This window comes from Salmo salar, chromosome 20 (assembly GCF_965601325.2).
Source record: "Salmo salar chromosome 20, fSalSal1, whole genome shotgun sequence".
NCBI lineage: Eukaryota > Metazoa > Chordata > Actinopteri > Salmoniformes > Salmonidae > Salmo > Salmo salar.
The window spans coordinates 36888331-36912216 of NC_138310.1; the positions used below are offsets into that span (position 1 = coordinate 36888331).

Consider the following 23886-nt stretch of genomic DNA (forward strand, 5'->3'; position numbering starts at 1 on the left):
CTTCATCAGAAAGCACTTCCAGGAATCCCAGGTCCACAACAAATGTATTTTCGTTCGAAAAAGATAATCCTTTACGTCCCAATAGCTTGTTCTTGTTAGCGCATTCTGAAGGCTGCTCCAAAAGTTCTGTCGGCCGCGGGACTCCTCTTTCAATAAGATGCATTTTATTTATTTTTTGGTTCGTTCAAACATGTCAAACGTTGTATAACATAAATCTTTAGGGCCTTTTTCAACCAGAGCTCCAATAAGATTCAAGGGGGACGATTGCATTGTCTTTCTAAACGTTTCGAAAGGGGAGGGTAGCCAGGGGCGCCGGCGTCATAATGGTGATGGCCCTCCTCATGTGACCACTTTCCACAGCCTCTCATTCTGTCAGTTTTCACAGTAGGAGAGACATTTACAGAGAGAGTAGTAATGTAGTTACATTTACAGAGAGAGTAGTAATGTAGTTACATTTACGGAGAGAGTAGTAATGTAGTTATATTTACAGAGAGAGTAGTAATGTAGTTGCATTTACAGAGAGAGTAGTAACAAAGTTACATTTACAGAGAGAGTAGTAATGTAGTTACATTTACAGAGCACCAATGTAGTTACATTTACAGAGAGAGTAGAAATGTAGTTACATTTACAGAGAGAGTAGTAATGTAGTTACATTTACGGAGAGAGTAGTAATGAAGTTACATTTACAGAGACAGTAGTAACGCAGATATATTTACAGCGAGAGTAGTAATGTAGTTACATTTTCAGAATGCTAGTATTAGTGTGCATGGCTCATTGTTCTGCATCAGTCTCCTCTCCAGGGGTCCATGCTGTGGTACATCACTCTTTCTCTAGGTCCATCATAGTGTTATTACCATCAATGGCAGCTTGTCCATTAGGGCGTTAGGGGTGGTGCCCCAAGTGTGATTGGTCAAAAAATAATAATATATGTTTTTTGTCTCTGTGGCTGTGCACAGTTCGCAACATCGTTTTTGTTTCCCCTGCGTAAGAATTCTCCAACACTCACAGCCAAAGATATTACAATTTTATACTCATCCAATGTCTGCCATGTTTTTGGATGACGTGATGATGTTGTCATTGCTCGCGCTTCTTTTTGTGTGCACTGAGTGCTAGTGCGCATGTGATGTTGGTCCGTATAAACCGGATGCAACCCGGATATAGACGGTCTATGAATCTGCGTATGCGAACATGAGTAGATTACATTGAAAACGACCGTCGGATATCTTGGACGCAGTCTCCAGTTCATATTATACCTCAGTGAGTAGGACACTAGGCAATTGTGAGGAGGAGTCGTCTACCGTGTCTGGAAGAATCTTCATTAATTTTCTGTATTCGGGGTTTAATTTTAAACTTTGTTTAATGATTGACAATTACAGCTGATTTTGGGATTGTATTATACAGTATATGGATTTGCTCTCCTTAAATATAAGTAATCTGATTTATTAGTTTCAGTCTCTGAATTGTTTAATCAAACCTTTCGCTGCCAGCTCCTGATAGCAGGGCATAAAAACTACAATCTGTCTCCTGAGTTAGCATAGTGTGCATGGGCACACATGCGCACTATGCCCAAGCTCATTTCCCTGGTTTTCCCTGGCTGAACTAGCTGGCTAGCTGAATTATGCTATTTTTTGTCCTCATTGTCATACTCCATCAATACGGCACCCTCACCTTCAAAACTCCTTTGCTAGTTATACAATAATACAACTAAGACATTTGCTGGAAAGAAACATACAAATGTTTATTGTTTTATTGTTTTGTTGAAAAGTCAAGACTGGTTCAAGGTATCTCTCGTAAGATGACGGTGGCGAAGGATATCATTGCTACTTAACGCAGATCTAAGTTCAGTTTCGAGGTCCACCGGCATCATTGGCATAGGGTTAGCTGGACGTTTCTGACTGGTGTTGGAACTGTGACAACGGCCAGCCTCTCCCCGCTTGGCTCGATGGGATATGTAGTGATTTTTCCAACACAGCCAGATATGTTCACAGTCTTGTACCCTTGACCTTTTCTTTATTGACTATTAAAAACGTATTTGTTGATTAAATCAAACTTTATTAATATAATGAGTAATCCAGGAATGTCACTAGTTAATTGACATGAGAAAACTAAAGGAAATAGCAGCACTACAGAGCACTATGACTATAATAAATGTCTTCCAGACACGAAGGGTCCACGGAGCACCTCCTCACCACTCTATTTCAAGTGTAACTAAACTTACTGGCGAGCTCATCATGCTTGTGACATTATGCTAGCTAGGTATCCCCAGTTTAAAAATGTGATTTTACTTGTCGCATCTGTGCTTGTTGCATTTTCCTTGTGTTTGTCACTGTTTGATGCACTGTTGAGCTGAAACACTTTTGAGCTGAAACACTTTTGAGCTGGAACACTGTTGAGCTGGAACACTGTTGAGCTGAAACACTTTTGAGCTGGCTGCTAGTGATGGGTCGTTCACGAGCCGGCTCTTGTAGGTGAACGTTGGGAGCTGGCTCGCATATCAGAAGAGCCAAATCAATTTATAAAAATATAAAAAATAAGATATGAATAATCAAAAGATTTAAATGGATAGAATTAACTAATTCAAAGAATGAAAAAAATAATTAAATAATATAGGCCTAAATGCTCAAGCGCACACACTTTCATTCTGACTGTGTGCTCAGACTAACAGCCTCACCTGCTGTTCCTGTCAATCAGACATGCAGTGTCAACCAATGAACCAAAGATGCGTGAGGGAGGGCCGAGCCAACTCACTCACAGTCACACACTTAGCAGCCGAGGAGAGAGAGGAAGGATAGCTGTGAAAACAACAGCTGGAAAATGAGTCAGAAGCACAGTAGCATTTTGATACATTTTAATAATGTAAACAATGTTAGAGCACAGTGTAGAATTTGCCAAAATCTCATATAAAGCTGGTTCTACGCACAACCTACACCGGCATATGCAAACTGTGCACCCAACTGTGAAGCTAGCTGTAGCGGAGCTTCGAGAAATTAGCGGGCCTGCTAGTGATAGTGGTGGAGCCAGCCCCTCCACCCATGGAGATGTATCCACTCAGTCAAGTAGGCCTACTCTGTGAACCACAGCAACGCAGTCTTCTATGGACCAGTTTATGCCAAAGTCTATGTTTGTAGCAAAACAAGGCCACATTGATATTGCATTGACTAAAATGATTGCCACCAATTTCCAGCCATTTTCGATCGTGGAGGACAGAGGTTTTAGAAATGATAGCAATAGCCTAAATCCAATGTACACAATTCCAAGCTGGAAAACACTTTCAAAATCACTTATTCCACAACTGTACGAGAGCACACAGGCTTCAGTGTGGGAAAGAGTCCAAAAAGCAACTGCAGTTTGCCTTATCACTGACTGCTGGACATCAAGGGTAACCACTTCTTACATGTCGGTTACATGTCACTTCATTGAAGATTTTTCGATGTCTAGCTGTCTTCTGGACTGCTTTGAGTTCAGCGACAGACACACCTCAGAGAACATGACAGAGGAACTGTTGAGAGTGGCCAGAGAATGGCAAGTAGATGGAAAAGTGGTCTGTTGTGTTAGCGACAATGCAGCGAACATAACCAAAGCCATGAAAATGTTAAAATGGACCCATCATCCATGTCTTGCCCACACAATCAACCTGATTGTAAGAGATGCTCTGAAGGTGATGAAGCCCACTGTGGACAAAGTGAAAGCAGCTGTGGAATACTTCCACAGGGGCACAGTAGGTGCTGAAAAACGAAAGTCTACACAACGCCAGATGGGATGCCTGAGCTGAGGCCTAAACAAGACTGCACTACAAGGTGGAATTCAACATTTTATATGTTGAAGCGGTTTCTTGAGTCAAAGGATGTCATCGTCTCTACCCTGGCCATTGTCAATGCACCTGTTGATGCTCTGACCCAAGAGGAATGGGAGGTGGTGGAGGAGGTGTGCAGAGTCCTGGAACCCTTTGAGCAGGTCACTGTGGAGATCAGTGGAGAGAGGTACAGTAAGCAGTTATTACTACATCATTATTTAATCCCGTTTTATATACGTATATGAGCAGTAGATGAGAATATAGTATCAGTAGACAAAACATGAACCTGAACTAATAAGTTACTGTTCTCTCTTTTCAGCTATGTGACAGCCTAAAAAATGATACTCCTGTGTAAGGATCTGCAGCGAATCACAGCCAGACACCAGAGAGAAGCAAATGTAACCATAGGACGTGTGACAGAGTTGATGGACACCCTATGCTCATCAATGGACAGAAAGTTCCATAGAATGGAATATAAATAGAAATAGAAACTGTTGCACTTGACCCCAGGTTTAAGAAGTTAGCCTTCAGTGATGCCAGAGCGATTGATGAGGCTCTTCAAAGAATAACCTCAGCAGCAGGGAGGGACAGCCCCAGCAGTCAACTGGCTCAGGCACCAGAGCAACAGGAAGAAGAGGGGTCAGATGGAGCAGAAGCACCAGCAGTAGTGCCACAAACATCTGCGGTTTGGATGCTGTTTGATGAGAGAGAAACTGGGGATACAGCACGAAGGAATCCCTCAGCAGATGCCATTATGGAAGTCCGATCCTATTTGGAGGAGCTCTGTTATTTATTTTTCTTTGATTATGGTGCAATATTCTATTATGCTGTTCAGTTTGCATTCGTTTTGAATGGTCAGATTTATATGTACTTTGTTTATATACGTAAAAAAGTCATACTTTAAATGCAAATGTTTAATAGCATTCTTTTTCATAACAAACCAATGCATTTTTAAATACATTGTGGTTAAGGTAGAGTATGATTTCATTTAGTAATTTAATTAGAATTGTTTTAATACCAATCATAGTCAAACTATCGCAAACTGTTTGACTTGAAAAAAATACATAACATTTATTTTTAAAGAGCCGTTTGGGAGCCAAAAGAGCCGTCTCTTTTTGGTGGGCTGAGCCGAACGAGCCGGCTCACTGAAAAGAGACGGAATGTTCATCACTACTGGCTGCAATGTTTGTGCGTAGTTCTAAAAATAGAACACACTTTGGCCGCATGGGAAGCAGTGGTGCTTCTGCTTACATGCAGAAGTGAAATAGGTGTATTTATGCTGTAGTTGAAATGCACAGATCACTTTATACATTTTCCCAAAGAAACAACCAGTAATTTGAAAACTTGGCATAATATTGCTGTCATGTGCTTTGTTGACAATATGACCCCGCCCAGCCAAGGTTATTCAGCCAATCACAAACGACCACTGATTACCATTTTAATGGTATGAGGGAATATTCTGTCATTATATAGCAGAAAACAAATCATTCAGTAGACATTAATACCAGTTATAGACTATGGTGATATTGTTTATAATATGAATGCAGCTACCACTGTCTTGAATCTATTGGACACATTTTATCATAGCGTGAAAGTAGGTTGGCCCTCTTTGAAGTCTAATAGATCGATGCATTAATTAAACTCTTTTGATTTATAAAGCCCTCCTGCATATTCTTCTGCCTGACCTTACTTCATTGTTACAGATATACGAGATTCCAGAACCGTTCTCATGGATGGTTAACGCTGGAGATCCCTTCAATCTCCACTGAGTTAGGTAAGTCTGCTTTTAGTTTTTTTGTACCTTATTTGTGGAATAATCTCCAAAGCTCTCTAAAATTGGACGAATTGGTGCCTCTAGGGCACTGGTCACAAAGAGGTTGACAAATATTTCTGTAAAAAACAACAACTATAAAGCCTTCCTTTCCTATTTTCTTTTATTTCTCTCACACTGTTGGCGGTAGGTGCACCCGATTCAGCTGCCCTGAGTGCTGGGTAGGCGAAGTGTTCGCATTTTTAACCATTTCATGTGTCTGAAGGTACAAACTCTTCCTTCCCGGTGGGCCCGGAGAAAGCAAATCAAGTGCACTATAGGTCTCCTGCTGGCTAATCGGATGTCTCAGATGACCCTGTCTGCAGTAACGTAGCAGTTATAAAAGAAAGCTACAGCAAAGTTGATACTATGAGATTTCTAAACGTTTAAAACCATGACTAGAGAGACTGTCAACGAATACAGCAGAGCTGCTGTTTTTATGAGTGAGTTCATATTTAAGTTCTTACTCAGCACTGTCAACACTTTGTATTCAAAAATTTTATAAGCCATAAAATGCACTTTCTTCCTACCTCCACTCGCACTACAACCAGCACTGCAGCTGTAATGAATGAGTAGGAAAGTGTATCTATAGGCTTGCATTGTTGCTATCTTTTTTAATATCGAGGAATATTTCACTTTCTCTGGTCATAGGTGTAGCAACATTAATTTGTGAGACTGACCTTCAGATGCAGGCACCATCAGCCCAGTAAAATTTCAATAGAAAGCGAATTATTTAAATGTGTGCTCACTCAGCTGTGTCTCACATATAATACAACAGCTGATTGATTACCAGTGTGATCCTATAGCCTAGTCAAATGTTGAAATATACCCTATATATTTTTTAAACGGTCCGAACGACAATGCATTGGCAGGGAAATTCAAGCAAAGCCAATATGTGGTGATAATGTATTGGCCAATAGCCTACTGCACAAACCTCATTGCTACAGAACTGTTTTTAATTGGTTAATGTTGCGTAGGCTTACGTTTTTTAAGTCATGTTAAAAGAAAATCTGAGCGGTAGATCTCGGCTTGCATTTTGGCTCAGAACGTGATCTTGACTCAGAAAAGGTTGGTAACCACTGCTCTAGGGCAATTCAAAAGGCTGATGGAGGACCTTTTTACTCTAGAACATTTTTTTTTTTTTTTATGATTGTGTTTTGTTTCATGTATTGATGTGAATATTATCCACCCTGCACAGCCAGAAGAGGACTGGCCACCCCTCATAGCCTGGTTCCTCTCTAGGTTTCTTCCTAGGTTTTTGGCCTTTCTAGGGAGTTTTTCCTAGGGGGGTTTTCCTAGCCACCGTGCTTCTTTCACATGCATTGCTTGCAGTTTGGGGTTTTGGGGTGGGTTTCTGTACAGCACTTTGAGATATCAGCTGATGTACGAAGGGCTATATAAATACATTTGATTTGATTTGATTTGAATATTGACTGTATATTGCTGTGTATATTGCAGGACTCTCCACCCCTGTTTCCGTAGGTTTTCACTCCAACCCCAGTTGTAGCTAACCTGATTCACCTTATCAATCGCCTAATTATTAGAATCAGGTGCACTAGATTGGGGTGGAGCAAAAACCTGAAGGACAGTAGCTCTCCAGGAACAGGGTTGGAGAGCCCTGGTATAGTGTATATTGACGTGTATACAGGGCTCATCTGTAAAAGAGACCTTGGTCTCAGCATGACTCCTTCTCAAAATTAAGGTTAAATAAATAGGAGGTGGACTACATCCCAAATGGCACCCTTTTACCTATATAGTGCAGTACTTTTGACCAGGACTCTGGTCAAAAGTAGGGAACTCTATAGGGAATAGGGTGACATTTGGGACTCAGCTGTGGGATGGAGCTGCAGCAGAGTGGGCTCCCCTGTCCCAAGTCATGAAGACGGATGCTTGGCCCAGTGCCGGGCAGCGCTGGGCAGGCAGACACAGCTGAGCGCTCCCTGCACCATGGTCCCTGACTGTCAGCCAGCCCTGCCAGCCTTGGCAGGAATAATCTCACAAGACAACACGCTAAAACCAAATCCTGCTTAATAAAGTGGACAGAAATAGAGCATTGTGTAAGCGGGCAGAACCATGTATGACCTTGTCCCAAATGGTACCCTATTCCCTATTATAGTGTACTACTTTTGACCAGGACCCATAGAGCCTATATAGGGAATAGGGTGCCATTTGGGACACAGTCGTGCACGGTGCTGCTCGCTTACACACTGCTCTATTTCTGTCCACTTTTATTAGCAGGATTTGGTCTGTGTGCTCAGTGCTGGCAGGTGTATTATGTAATTATACCTGGCAGGGTATATCACATAAGACACTCAGCCTATGTGTGTGAACTGTGATGACGCATCGGGAAATATGGAGGTCTTGTATTGTATACTGGACAATCTCTTGATGCTCATAATGTACCAGCCAGTGCAGGATGGTGTGCCTCTATATCATGTGAGGAGGTAAATGAGGGCTGGTTAGGACTAGTGAGGGCTGGTTAGGACTAGTAGGGGCTGGTTAGGACTAGTGAGGGATGGTTAGGACTAATGAGGGCTGGTTAGGATTAGTGAGGGCTGGTTAGGGCTAGTGAGGGCTGGTTAGGACTAGTGAGGACTAGTGAAGGCTGGTTAAGACTGGTTAGAACTGGTTAGGACTAATGAGGGCTGGTTAGGATTAGTGAGGGCTGGTTAGGACTAGTTAGGGCTGGTATGGATCTCATTTGGGTGGAAGGCCACTGAGAGGTAGTAACTAGATTGTGGAACATGGAGTGTGTCCCAAATGTCACCCTATTCCCTATATACAGTAGTGCACTACTTATGACCAGACCACTATGGTGAAAAGAAGTGCATTATACATTTGGGACACATACCTATGCGTGCTGGGGTGCATCAGGCATTCATCATACATACTCGATATGGCTGAAGGATGGATATTGAGCTCGGCATTGATGGTAGGTACTATAGAGTACATTTATATTTTAGGAATTTCAGCCTTCATGTACGTCTCTCAAATCGATGTTGAGGTCCTAAACAAAATATGTTATGCTGGTGAAAAGTTGAAGTATTGAGATTTTTTCAAAACCGTCTTCAATTATATCAACCTGTCTAATGCTATTAATGTGCAGAAAACACACTCATAATAAGTACTCCTTCAGATACGGCGAATTCAGTCATTTTTGTAACTACTCGTGTAATTGAATTAGTTCTGATTGTAATAATCTTCAATGCTAACCAAGGAAACAAACCAATGAGATTCTTAATCTAATCTTTAGAATATTTGATAACAGTGGAGGCTCCTCAGAGGATGAAGGGGAGGACCATCCTCCTCAGTGAATTTCATTTAAAAAAACAGTGAAACATTAAAAAGCTATCCTTTTTAGATAAAACTGTACTAAATATATTTACGTCACCAAATAACGACCCTAAGCACACAGCCAAGACAATGCAGGAGTGGCTTCGGAACAAGTCTCTGAATGTCCTTGAGTGGTCCAGCCAAAGTCCGGACTTGAACCAGATTGAACATCTCTGGACAGACCTGAAAATAGCTGTGCAGCCTGACCGAGCTTGAGAGGATCTGCAGAGAAGAATGGAGAAACTCCCAAAATACAGGTGTGCCAAGCTTGTAGTGTCATACCCAAGAAGAATTGAGGCTGTAATCGCTGCCAAAGGTGCTTCAACAAAGTACTGAGTAAAGGGTCTGAATACTTACGTAAATGTGACATTTCAGTTTTTAATTTGTAATAAATTTGCAAACATTTCTAAAAACCTTTTTTGCTTTGGATAAGAGCGTCTGCTAAATGACTCAAATATAAATATATGCTTTGTCATTATGGGGTATTTTATGTAGATTGAAAAATATAATTGAATCCATTTTAGAATAAGGCTGTAATGTAACAAAATGTGGAAAAAGTCAAGGGGTCTGAACACTTTCCGAATCCATTGTATATATTTTTATACTTTCACTTACTTAGCTAGCGAATGCAGCTAGGTAATTTAGCCTACTTAAACACCTGGCTCAAACAGAGAGGGATGTTATGTTAGCTAGCTGGCTTTGGCTATCTAACACTGGAACTCTTCCAAGTCAAGGTAAGCTTTAGGTTTTATTAATGTATTGCCACAGGGGCTCACAGGTGTAACTGCTAAACTGCTTGTTGTACACTGTACTGCATGATTTTAGCAGGTTTACTAACGCATTAGTTCTAGTATATTGACTATGACGTTAATATGGTGAAAATTATGTAGGCTGTGTGTAGCGGTTAGCAGTTATGTTATGAAAATTTGGCTTGGAAGGTTTTTTTTGCCTGGTCACAGACAGCTGTTGTATTGTGCACTGAAGTCCACAAGTGAAGGGAAAAGGTGAGAGGAGGAAAGAGCGTAGAAACAAGAAGGAATTATATACACAACGAGCAAAGTGATCATGCAGTTTATATGCTGCTGAGTTCTGTGATTGCATGTATTCATTACACCAATTCTGTTGAAAAAAACGGTGATAAACATACCTGAATTTGTCCAATAGAAACTCTTGTTTGCAAATGTTGGACAATTACAACTTAGATCAGCTAGATGCAGAGGGTGCAAGGTGGTATTGAATGCGTCACTGTCTGTCACCTTGATTACGCTAATTTCTCTCGACCTGCGCACCTACGTTGTAAACCTTCATTTGTCGGCTAGGTTGTAACAACCTCATGTACAGTAGTAGCCTAAACCTATCAATGTTACATTGAACTGGGTGAATGGAATATGAATGACAGTCATCCAATATGCTGTAATATAAATAAGGCCACGCTCCTCATTTTTTGTTGTTATAATCCTCCCTCATCTTAAACGGCACTGACCGCCACTGTTGGATAATGATTTTAAGATGGTGGTGATAAATTGGTTGTGCGGAAATGGCAAAGAAGTCCTGTGCTGAAAAAAGAAATGAAAATCACTGTGTAGGAGGAGGACTATGATTTATAGTTCCTTTCTAAGATTTAAGGGTTTAACAGGAACAGAAAAGCCTTGTGAGGTGTGAAGAGTAGTGAAGTGAACCAGGAGGGTCTGCTCCCCAGTGTGTGTCCCAAATGGCAGTCTTTCCCCTATATTGTGCATTACTTAATTAGAGCTCTATGTGCCCTGGTCAAAAGTAGTGCACTATATACTGTTGGGAATAGGGTGCCATGTGGGGCGCATCCTATGAGGGAAGTGCAATGACGCTGTGCCCTTGGCAGAGCAGGGGCCAGGGGGGAGAGGCAGTATGCTGTGTAGTGTGGAGTATAGCACCCTTCATCAGTGGAGACAGCGGTAGGGGAAGAGTTGAAAGGGACACAGTCTGGCTCCTCTGAGTGTGTCAGCCTGTCATAGGGTGGTGTGGAGATAGATCACAGCTCTTACTGGCCCTCATTTGTACAGCCTGTTCATGCCCAGTGAAACCTACTACTTGGGAGACACACCTGCTGTAAAAGTCCACCTGTAAAAATGCTTGTAAAAGCCATTCTTCACTCCACTCTGAGACATGCATGCACGTACACAGGCACATACACACACGCAGGCACATACACACGCATTTTCAAGAGCACTCTCTCTCCCTCTCTCTCTCAGCCAGCCAGCCAGCAAACCAATCCTGTGTGCTCAGCACCACTTTGTTGTTTTGCGGTGTTGGTCCCTTCAATTATTTACTGCCTGCTGTAACAACCACCGCTCCATGAAAATACACACTTTAGTACATCTCCTATGAGCTGACAACCTATAAGCACCAGCTGAAGACCAGCCAGAGAGTGTGAGATGTGTGTAAGAGATTGGGATTGTGTGTGTCTCTGTGTGTGTGTCAGAGTAAAGATAGTTTATCAACCATGGGGTTGTACAGGTGGAGAGGCAAATAGTGGAGTAACTGCTATGGTTACCGATCATTGTACCACTTATTCCCCATCTCTAAACCAGAAAAAGCTTAGAAAATAAAACATTTTGGCAGTTTGTGCAGGTTTTTGCCTTTGTGATCTTTCTCCTCCTTTTCCCTCCCTCCCTCCCCAGACCTCTCCTTCCCTCCCTCCCCAGACCTCTCCTTCCCTCCCTCCCCAGACCTCTCCTTCCCTCCCTCCCCAGACCTTTCCCTCCCTCCCTCTCCAGACCTGTCCTTCCCTCCCTCCCCAGATCTCTCCTTCCCTCCCTCTCCAGACCTCTCCTTCCCTCCCTCCCCAGACCTCTCCCTCCCTCCCCAGACCTCTCCTTCCCTCCCTCCCCAGACCTCTCCCTCCCTCCCTCTCCAGACCTCTCCTTCCCTCCCTCCCCAGACCTGTCCTTCCCTCCCTCATGTGTTTCATGGCAATATAGAAATAATGAAGACACAACTTGATTAGAATTAGAGAATTTTTTTACTGGGTGAAAAAAAACACTTTGAAAACATTTATACTCGTTAGTACCATTGTTGTACAATGTGAAACATACTGTACTGCTTGTAATGTTAGTTCAGTTACAGCAAGGGAAGAAAAAAAAATCTACTAAATTCTCATGATATACAGTGCCTTCGGGAAAAGTAGTCAGACCCCTTGACTTTTTCCACATTTTGTTACATTACAGCCTTAATTCTAAAATGTATTACATTTATGTTGTTTTTCTAATCAATGTACACACAAAACCCCATAATAAAAAAGAAAAAACAGTTTGACATTTTTCTAAATTATTAGAAATAAAAAACTGAAATATCATATTTACATATGTTTTAGACCCTTTACTCAGTACTTTGTTGAAGCACCTTTGGCAGCGATTACAGCATCGAGTCTTCTTGGGTATGATGCTACAAGCTTGGCACACCTGTATTTGGGGAGTTTCTCCATTCTTCTCAGCAGATCCTCTGAAGCTGTGTCAGGTTGGATGGGGAGCGTTACTGCACAGCTATTTTCAGGTCTCTCCAGAGATGCTCGATCGGGTTCAAGTCCGGGCTCTGGTTGGAACACTCAAGGACATTCAGAGACTTGTTCTGAAGCCACTCCTGCGTTGTCTTGGCTGTGTGCTTAGGGTTGTTGTCCTGTTGGAAGGTGAACCGTCGGCCCAGTCGGAGATCCTGAGCACTCTGGAGCAGATTTTCATCGATGATCTCTCTGTACTTTGCTCCATTCATCTTTGCCTTGATCCTGACTAGTCTCCCAGTCCCTGCCGCTGAAAAACATGATACTGCCACCACCATGCTACACCTTAGGGATGGTGCCAGGTTTCCTCCAGACGTGACACTTGGCATTCAGGCCAAAGAGTTCAATTTTCGTTTCATCAGACCAGAGAATCTTGTTTCTCCCGGTCTGAGAGTTTTTAGGTGCCTTTTGGCAAACTCCAAGCGGGCTATCATGTGCCTTTTACTGAGGAGTGGCTTCCATCTGGCCATAAAGGCCTGATTGGTGGAGTGCTGCAGAGATGGTTGTCCTTCTGGAAGGTTCTCCCATCTCCACAGAGGAAATCTAGAGCTCTGTCAGAGTGACCATCGGGTTCTTGGTCACCTCCCTGACCAAGGCCCTTCTCCCCCGAATGCTCAGTTTGGGTGGGTGGCCAGCTCTAGGAAGAGTCTTGGTGGTTCCAAACTTCTTCCATTTAAGAATCATGGAGGCCGCTGTGTTCTTGGGTACCTTCAATGCTGCAGACATTTTTGGTACCCTTCCCCAGATTTGTGCCTCGACAAAATCCTGTCTTGGAGCTTTACGGACAATTCCTTCGACCTTGTGACATGGGTTTTTGCTCTGACATGCACTGTCAACTGTGGGACCTATAGACAGGTGTGTGCCTTTACAAATCATGTTCAATCAATTTAATTTACCACAGGTGAACTCAAATCAAGTTGTAGAAACATCTCAAGGAGGATCAATGGAAACAGGATGCACCTGAGCTTAATTTCGAGTCTCATAGCAAAGGTTCTGAATACTTACGTAAATAAAATATTTCTATATTATAAAAACCTATTTTTGATTTGTCATTATGGGGTATTGTGATTCGACTGCTAAACGATTTATATATATATATATATATATATATATATATATATATATATATATATATATATTTTTTTTTTATATATATTTAATATATTTTTATATATATTTTAGAATAAAGCTGTAACGTACAACATGTGGAAAAAGTCAAGAGGTCTGAATACTCTCCGAATGCACTGAACGGCTAAAAGTACACTACCCAGTGTAGTTCCTTTTGTATCCTAGTATCAAAATCACCAGAGACATCAATAATTATCACTATGATAATTATCATATTAAACAATACTTTTATCAAGACATTTAGAGATTCAACCTGACTAAAGATTTACAGTAGTAATAGTTATCACTGCTAAGATCTCTCTTTGAATTGTAGGATGCTACACAGATCTACTGAAAATGCAATGCACCGGCCCATACATGACTTTGAAGAAAGTTAAGACAGACAATATGAGAGCGTTGTGCGCCCCCCTCGTCCCAAAATACAATCACTTCCCAACACGAGGCGTCAGAGCAATCAGAGCTGCATCAATCAATCAATCAATCATCAAAACTCAAATCAGCTTCCCCAACACAGAGCAGAGGGCAGAGAGCAGCGAACCAAGCAACGGCTGAGTCCCAAATCACACCCTTTTCCCCAGAGGGCTCTGGTCAAAAGTAATGCAATATATTGGGAATGTTGTGCCATTTGGGATGCATATAATCTCTCTAGATAAAGTGGCAGCAGAATCAATGTGGTATAAACTCATCAATTAAAAATAGGATGTAAGTTCATGGATATGTCTTATTTTCTTATTGGTGATGACAGAAGGTTTCATTTTGTATTAATAGAACTTGTGAGGTGTTGAAGATGGATGTCTTGATTTGTGTAATTATATTGCTCCTTAGAGAAATGGAAATGGCTGCTTCATTGGCCAGGATGAGAAGTCAAACCACGATGAGCAGTCAGTGCACGCGTTGCTGGGTCTGGCTCCAGTATAATACATTACAGTGACTGCATTCCCCACTGAGTGCACGACTTTTCAATATCGCCCTATGGGCTCTGGTCAAAAGTAGTGCACTAAATAGGGAATAGGTTGCCATTTGGGACACAGACACTAGCCCTCATCTGAATAAGACAAAACTTCTCATTCATGTCTCTTTTGTTGCAATTGTAAAGTTTTAATATCTATCCATGCCTGACATCTTAACTACCATCCCAAATCACTTCTAGTGTGCCAACTCACAAAAGAGATTTTGATAACCTTCGTACAGTAAAGTACTCTTCTTAGCTTTCCTGGAGTCCATATACCATTTGGGACACATCCCACATATTATGTGTTTTGCTCCTCCTCTTCCTCTTCTGCTGGCACATTGGTATCAAATCATCCTCAAATAGCCTTAGGATCTCCAGGGTGAAAATCATATTTTATCTCTTGGATATAAACCATATCTTAAAGCATAACCATACATCAATGATTTAATTTACTGTATTTCACTGTTCTCAATTGATTCATTGTACTCAATTAACTGTATTTCCATTTACCATTACAATCCTATCTGCGTTAAAACACAGGCATAAAATATTGCCCATTGGATGTCTTTTGATACAGTTACAACTAATGTATTGGTAATTCTTAAACCTAATCTCTCCCTGGGTTTGCCTTAAAGACATGTACCAGTGAAGACTCTGAGGAGAGGAGGAAGGGGAAGGCCAGCTACTGTAGGGTGTCTAAGACCACACACAGTAGGTTACTGTCTGTGGAGCAAGATGCACACATCCTCATCTACTATAGCATTGTACCTCACATATCAAATGTATGTAAGGTAATGCTACGCTGTATATGTCACTGCCTCGCTCTCTCTCTCTGTAACTCTCTCTCTACTTCAATATCAAAGTGAGTAATGTTGGAGATTGCTGTGCCTTAGGGACAGTGTCCAGTTGGGACCAAAACAAGGCAAAACACATTTTCTAATAACAGTATAGGAAATGTTACGAAGTCTATTGCTACAGGATATAGGGTTTGTATCCTTGGTGTGTCACACAACACAAATGAACAGTTTTGTAAAGGTACACATCAAACAGAGAAGTGAGTAGATATACAATACCCCATGTTAAAATGACTTCACCAGTGAGTAAAATACATGGTGTGCATCACTCATTCTAGGAAGTTGAACAGAGAGTTATTAGAAGTGTACACTATGTACCATCATTAATGAATACAAGTAAAAGTGGTCAAGGAATATAAAGAAAAGGGCCTCTCTCTTTTCTCTCTCTCCGTATTCAGAATGTCCACACGAATCCACAGCTCAGTGCCACAACCCGCATGCACGCACACACACACGCACGCACGCACGCACGCACGCACGCACGCACGCACGCACGCACGCACACACACACACACACACACACACACACACACACACACGGAGCAGCAAACACATTAGCTTATTTGCTCTGGTGGAACAGTTTAACGAGGAAATGTGAAAATCTTCCTTAAATTGTGTTATTCTGCCACTTGAGCACAAGCAATGGTTGGAAAGTAATCATTACAGGCTCCACAGAACTGCCCTGCGTGTGTATATGACATATACTGAGTCACTGCTGATTTGTATCATAGGCTGGACAGGAAGCCCATTAGTTAAGACTCAATAGCACAATACAAAGGAAGTGGATGATAAGAATACTGAGAGGTTGGTTTGATATCAGAATAGGGTGCCATTTGGGACACAGACAAAGTTTTTAGGTAGGAAGGAGAAGGAATTATCACTATCCAATTTGTCAATCTAATCAGAACAAAAGTGTTTTCACAGGAAGGGAGCAGCGTATTACAGATGTAGGATTCATTTGAGCCAGTTTGCTACAGCAGGAAATACATCCTACAGCAACAGGACATTTGAAATAGTATGTGGATTATAATTAATGGAATTTTTTTTAGGGGTTGATACATTTTTTGAAAGGGAAAATAAAGTCTTAATTTTCAATGTGGAAATGACAGATTTATGAAGCCTTTTTTTAAACCTCAAATACACTACAAGTTTTCAATATCCTGTAACAGGGTGATCAAATTAAGATACTACCTCTGTAGATATGATTCCAGTCATTTTGGTTTGTGCTATTGCGCCTCGGGAATACATCATACAAGCATAAAGTAAAACACATACAGGACAGAGAGTAAATGAAGCAGCAATACAAGTTAAATATTAGTAAATATACTGTAGATATAAAGATAATAACTTTTACCAAAATCAGTGTGACACAAGTCATCTAGGCTAAGTCTTGTACACTTTCCATAAACCTCATGATAACAGTTATGTTTAGTTAACAATGTAATGCAGAGTAAGACAGAAGGGTCACAGCATAAGGGTATCAGTCCCTGGGTGTGAACTACAAGAAAGAAAAGCGCGTGTCCGTAGTTCAGAGTGTCACTAATGAATGCGTAATGAGTATTATGGCTCGATTCAATCCGTATCGCTGAAATTCAGCGCTATAGTAAAGGTAATTTCCGATTGAGCTGACATATGCAGCGTGTGCCGTGAATGCAGTCTCTGTGAACCCGAGAACACTGCCTTTAAATTTCAATCGCGCTATAGCGCGATACGGATTAAATTGAGCCCTTAAGCTACAATTGACCTAGTCTATGAAAAATCGTATCTATAAAACAACCTCCCTCGTTCACACACAAACATGTGCACAGTCAGACATAAATGGTTTCCCTGACAACCACTGTAAAATCTCAGACTCTATGTGTCGACACAGAGGCTGGGTGTTGAGGATCGGAAGTAGCCGACAGACATCTCCGTCTTATTCTGTCATGACGGTGAGGAGACAACCGCTGCCAAGTAATAAACGAGGGATAGCAGTAACCCTGAGTTATTCAATTCAAACAGTCCATAAGAAATACCAATACAGGTAGTTAAAAATAAAAGCTGTGTTATGTATATATACTTTGAATTATTGGTATACTCTCTCTTCTATTTGTATAGATGTCTAGATAATGGAAATCTATTCTCTAAAGCTCTGAAAACAACCAACACACTTTAGAAATACATTTCCATCCTAAGGGACATCTACATACTTTTATGAAGAAAAAAAAAGCTTTCATCCATGTACCTCCTAGTTCACACAACTGAAATGTAGGTAAGGGAGAAAATCTTTCACCATCTCTTCTCCCTTTTCACCGAGTTTCTCTTCCCTGCAGCTGCTGCATCTCTCTCTATGACTAATTTAAAGAAGACTTGCTTGGCTCCCGAGCTCCAAATCTAGCTCTATTTTGTGTCTCTTGACACAGAGGCTAAAGGATGATCTCTCAACTTCTCTCTTTTACCTTCTCTCCCTCACAGGTTCTCTGTCAGTAGAGGCATTTGGTTGAGACAGTGAAAATGGATGGGGGGAAATATACAGTTCACCTCCTGACAGTAATTGCTACTGCACTTGGTCTGAGAGCAGAGGATCGAAGCCTCCTCAGTGAGCAAAACTACCTGAAGCCTGTCGTCCACCTCTTCAACAGAGCGCTCCCGTCCAGGACCTCTCAAGGAAAGCCGTCACCATAGGCTATCGGTGATGAGATACACAGCCAATAGCCTGACAAAGGTCAGAGGTGAGCAGTGTCACAAAAGGTCATCATATTCGAGCATCTTGGAGTGCTGGCGGGTTTTCCACAGGCGGAATAGACGGAAGTCAAAGTACATCTCGATCATCTCCTTGCCTACGGGGGGAGGGGGGTGGGGGATCGAGGGGAAATGGATAAGTACAGATACATTTTTCTTCACCTCTCCACCTGCTAATCTTTTTACATAAAGGAAAATAATTAACGTTTTTCTCTACCCAAATAGTTACTCTCAAACGTTGATTGAAATATAGTGTCGATTGAAATACAAGTGTTTATGTACTGTTGGAGTTAATGAAAGAAGACAAGAGAGAGAGAGCGGTGGAGAGATAGAGGGGCCTCATGGGTCGATAGAAGAGAGGAAAACACTCAGTGGAGATAATTATAATGAACAAAAATATAAATGCATTATGTAAAGTGTTGGTCCCATGTTTCATGAGCTGAAATAAAAGACCCCAGAAATGTTCCATACGCACAAAAGGCTTATTTCTCTCAAATGTTGTGCACAAATTTGTTTACATCCCTGTTAGTGAGCATTTCTCCTTTGCCAAGATAATCCATCCACCTGACAGGTGGGTCATATCATGAAGCTGATTAAACAGCATGATCATTACACAGGTGCCCCTTGTGCTGGGGACAATAAAAGGCCACTCTAAAATGTGGAGATTTGTCACACAACACAATTCCACAGATGTCTTTACTTTTGAGGGAGAGTGCAATTGGCATGCTGACTGGAGGATTGTTCAACAGAGCTGTTGCCAGAGAAATGAATGGTAATGTCTCTACCATAAGCCGCCTCCAACGTCGTTTTAGAGAATTTGGCAGTACCGTAAATTCCGGACTTTAAGCCGCAACTTTTTTCCCACGCTTTGAACATCGCGGCTTAAACAATGATGCGGCTAATATATGGATTTTTCCCGCTTTCAATTTTTTTTTTCTCAAAAAAACACATTCTGTGACGTCCTCAGTTTTTGGGCGGCATGAAGCTTTCATTAGACCAATGAAATTGCCGAACGGGTGAAGGTCAAACAAGTTTTTTGTTTACTGTTTAGATTACATCGAGCGCTCTCAAACTTCCCATCATTCTGATTACGGTAGTCATTTTGTCACCCTCATCATGGCAAAGACACGGAGAAATGCATATGATGCAGCTTTCAAGTTGAAGGCGATTGATCTGGCTGTTGGAAAAGGAAATAGAGCTGCTGCACGGGAGCTTGGTCTTAATGAGTCAATGATAAGACGTTGGAAACAGCAGCGTGAGGAATTGACTTTTTTGTTACAAGCCGTGTTTCATTAAAGCCTATTTATTTTTGTTACAAGCCTTGTTTCGTTAAAGCCTATTTATTTTTGTTACAAGCCGTGTTTCGTTAAAGCCTGTGTAAAGTTAATTTGTTTCAATGTACCGGTAGGCACCTGCGGCTTATAGACATGTGCGGCTTATTTATGTTCAAAATAATATATATTTTTTAAATTCAGTGGGTGCGGCTTATATTCAGGTGCGCTTAATAGTCCGGAAATTACGGTAAGTCCAACCGGCCTCACAACCACAGATCACGTGTAACCATGCCAGCCCAGGACCTCCACATCTGGATTCTTTCCCTGTGGGATTGTCTGAGACCAGCCACATGGACAGCTGATGAAACTGTGGGTTTGCACAACCAATTAATTTCTGCATAAAACTGTCAGAAACTGTCTCAGGGAAGCTCTTCTGCGTGCTCATCGTCCTCACCAGGGTCTTGACCTGACGGCAGTTTGGCATCGTAACCGACTTCATTGGGCAAATGCTGACCTTTGATGGCCACTGGCACGCTGGAGAAGTGTGCTCCTCATGGAGGAATTCCTGTTTCAACTGTACTGGGCAGATGGCAGACAGCGTGTATGGCATCGTGTGGGTGAGCGGTTTGCTGATGTCAACGTTGTGAACAGAGTGCTGCATGGTGGCAGTGGGGTTATGGTATGGGCAGGCATAAGCTTCGGATAACAAACACAATTGCGTTTTATCGATGGCAATTTGAATGCACAGAGATACCGTGATGAGATCCTGAGGCCCATTGTCATGCCATTCATCCACCGCCATCACTTTATATTCAGCATGTTAATGCACGGCCCCATGTTGCAAGGATCTGTCCCAGTTCTTCTATGGCCTGCATACTCACCAGACATGTCACCCATTGAGCATGTTTGGGATGCTCTGGATCGACAGCTTGCTCCAGTTCCCGCCAATATCCAGAAACTTTGCACAGCCATTGAAGAGGAGTGGGACAACATTCCACAGGCCACAATCAACAGCATGATCAACTCTATGTGAAGGAGATGTGTTGCGCATGAGGCAAATGGTGGTCACACCAGATACTGACTGGTTTTCTGATCCATAGATTAGGGCCTAATTACTTTATTTCAATAGACTGATTTCCTTATATGAAATATACCTTATACTCAGTAAAATCTTTGAAATTGTTGCATGTTGCATTTATATATATTTTTTGTGTTGTTGAGAAGTAATTAGCATGACATCAATAAGTCTCAGGGAGAAATTATTGATGAGGGGTGCGTTCAGAGCTCAGGAAGTACAGACATGTCTGTCAGTGTGTTCACTAATGTCCTGTTTATCTCAGTCTGCCTTGCTAGGTTTGATTAATGTTCACTATTTACATCCAGGGAACAATGTACGGCAAAAAGAAGACAATGGAAAATGCATGTGTGTGTATATGTCTGTGTGTGTCATACACTCACCCTGTGCAGACAGCTCTAGCGGGGATTTGAATTCGATGGCATAAGGTCTCATTAGCCTCTTCAGATTGTGGATTAGCTGTGGAGGAGAACATTTTACATATCAAAACACCCATCTGGCAAAACAGACAAACCTCTTCAGAGGAGAGAAAAGTGTTTTGTTTACAATAAGAACAAATGCAGACATATTGCCACTCATTCTTTTTTACAAAGGAAAATAACTGTCAGTTGTACTTCTAAGAGCAATACAACTGAAAAGGTAAAAATGTCATAACATCAGATTAAAATAACAGGAACAATGGGACGGGGGCAGAGTGAGTCTTGCGCATACAGCAGAATGGGAAGTGACCTGTGTTTGTCTCAGTATCTGCTGTTGGGTGAGCTGTAGCGGGGCTGTTGTGTACGAGGAGAGTGCTTATTGCTGGAGAGAGCCTGTCAAAGCACATTACCTTACATCAATCTCTCCAGTTCCTCTCCTGCCCACTACTCTGGCCTCTCTCTGCATCTCCCATCTCCCTACACCTCCCCTCTCCCTTCCTTCTCCTGCCCACTACTCTGGCCTCTCTCTGCATCTCCCATCTCCCTACACCTCCCCTCTCCCTTCCCTCTCCTGCCCACTACTCTGGCCTCTCTCTGCATCTCCCATCTCCCTACACCTCCCCTCTCCCTTCCCTCTCCTGCCCACTACTCTGGCCTCTCTCTGCATCTCCCTACACCTCCCCTCTCCCTTCCCTCTCCTGCCCACTTCTCTGGCCTCTCTCTGCATCTCCCATCTCTCTACACCTCCCCTCTCCCTTCCCTCTCCTGCCCACTTCTCTGGCCTCTCTCTGCATCTCCCATCTCCCTTCACCTCCCCTCTCCCTTCCCTCTCCTGCCCACTTCTCTGGCCTCTCTCTGCATCTCCCATCTCCCTACACCTCCCCTCTCCCTTCCCTCTCCTGAGGCCTCTCTCTGCATCTCCCATCTCCCTACACCTCCCCTCTCCTCTCCTGCCCACTTCTCTGGCCTCTCTCTGCATCTCCCATCTCCCTACACCTCCCCTCTCCCTTCCCTCTCCTGCCCACTACTCTGGCCTCTCTCTGCATCTCCCATCTCCCTACACCTCCCCTCTCCCTTCCCTCTCCTGCCCACTACTCTGGCCTCTCTCTGCATCTCCCATCTCCCTACACCTCCCCTCTTCCTCTTTTCTCCTGCCCACTTCTCCACCTGCTACCTGCACCTTCCCGTCTCCCCACTCCTCTGCAACTCCTCTCTCCGTGCACCTCTCCTCCCTTCCATCTCTTTTCCTCCCCTCTCCCTGGACCTCTCTTCCCCTCTTCTCACCTCCTCTCGCGCCCTGGGGTCTGGACCAGCGAGTGCCACCACCCCATGGTGCCTCGCAACCAATTAACATGTTTTTCCAGGAGCCAGTTTCCTCTTTGCTGACGCCATTCACACAGCAGCAGCAGCAGCATGCTGAGGCACTAAATCAATCTACAGAACCTCTGGGGAGTCTGTGTGTGTATGTCTATGGATGAGGTCATGGATCATGGCCCTAGTGAGACTCTGAAACTGCTAATGTAACGTTCTGCAGGGTTATATTAACCTCAGCTCCCCTGACTAGGTTGACGAAGATAAACAACAATCCAGCTCATAATTAGTTTGAACCCTTACAACCTGGTCACTGTTTTAATTGCAGACTGGAATACTGTACAACAGAAGGATTTGGTCAGCAAACATCAGCAGACCCAATGATTAACAGAATCCAGAGGAGGAACTATTTGTTTTTGTTTTGTCCTTTGTAGACTAGAGTAATGATTACTCGACAAAAGAAGACAGTGATTAAATCAAATTAAAAGAGCAGAATGCGCTGTTTAATTAAAAGAAGCGGTATAACAAAGTAAAGGTCTGCGTCCCAAATGGCACCATATTCCCTCTGGGCCCTGGTCAAAAGTAGGCTAGTGTACTATAGAGGGAAAAGGCTGCCATTTGGGAGACACCCAAATTCAAGGAGATGTTAGAGTTGAGTTGCAGGGAGGTCGTTCCACCAACTTGTTAAAAAAACCGTTCGATTTTACCTTATTTTAACATTCTGTCATAAAGAGTACATGTTCAACCTCATAAAAACATGTTTTTCAATTTTAAATAAAATATTTAACAAAAAAAGAAAAGAAAAATAAGTGCAAGTGCCTATTAGGAGTGCCAAATAAAGTAGCAATGTTGACTGTTACAGGGTTGACCGTAAAAGGGTTGACCGTAACAGGGTTGACCTAAACAAGGTTGACCGTAACAGGGTTGACAGTAACAGAGTTGACCATAACAGGGTTGAAGATTTAATCTTAAATCAGACATAAATCCCCTCGTGACATGGAAGCTTAAAAAAAAGAAATTGCTAAAACATTTCTATCCTGTCTGTCTATAGATAGCAAGATAGTGCTGGAGGCAGGTAGAGGGATCATGAGGCGGAACTGTCACACACACTGTGGGGCTGGGGACACCAAGACTGACACACCCAACCCCCCCTCTGACACACACATACACACACTGTGGGGCTGGGGACACCATGACTGACACACCCAATCCCCCCCCCCCCTGACACACATGTGCGCTCTCACACACACAGACACACACAGACACACACAGACACACAGACTCACAAACACACACAGACACACACAAACACACACAGACACACACAGACACACACAGACACACACAAACACACACAGACACAGACACACACAGACACACACAAACACACAGACACACACAGACACACACAGACACACACAAACACAGACACACACACAGACACACACAGACACACACAAACACACAGACACACACAGACACACACAGACACACAGACTCTGGAGAAAGGTTGAAGTGTTGATGTTCAACCCGCTCAGTTTTCCACAACAAAACACCAGAAAATGGCCAAAAAGAGTAGAACCAGTTTACCTGCTTTTACACTATGATTTGACTATTAGATGTTCAACAACCCAGGTACTGAAGGTGGGCTGGCTTTGTCCAGGTACGTAGGTCTCTGAAACTA

At 42.6% G+C, this 23886-nt stretch overlaps 1 protein-coding gene and 1 long non-coding RNA gene across 2 annotated transcripts in view; one reads left to right on the forward strand and one right to left on the reverse strand.

Moving 5' to 3' along the window:
• The first annotated feature begins 1120 nt into the window (after positions 1-1120).
• On the forward strand, positions 1121-18225 carry LOC106580538 (uncharacterized). The gene is made up of 3 exons (XR_001322903.3): positions 1121-1257; positions 5497-5567; positions 17857-18225. It is a non-coding gene; the product is annotated as an uncharacterized LOC106580538 (long non-coding RNA).
• The window catches only part of LOC106580537 (NMDA receptor synaptonuclear signaling and neuronal migration factor), a 60145-nt gene continuing 54368 nt past the window's right edge, over positions 18110-23886 (reverse strand). The window contains exons 14-15 of the mRNA XM_014161724.3: positions 20856-20931; positions 18110-18221 (exon numbers count right to left, since the gene is read on the reverse strand). Coding sequence (XP_014017199.1) covers positions 18124-18221; positions 20856-20931 — 174 coding nt within the window. The 3' untranslated portion in view covers positions 18110-18123. The remainder of the gene's footprint in view (positions 18222-20855; positions 20932-23886) is intronic.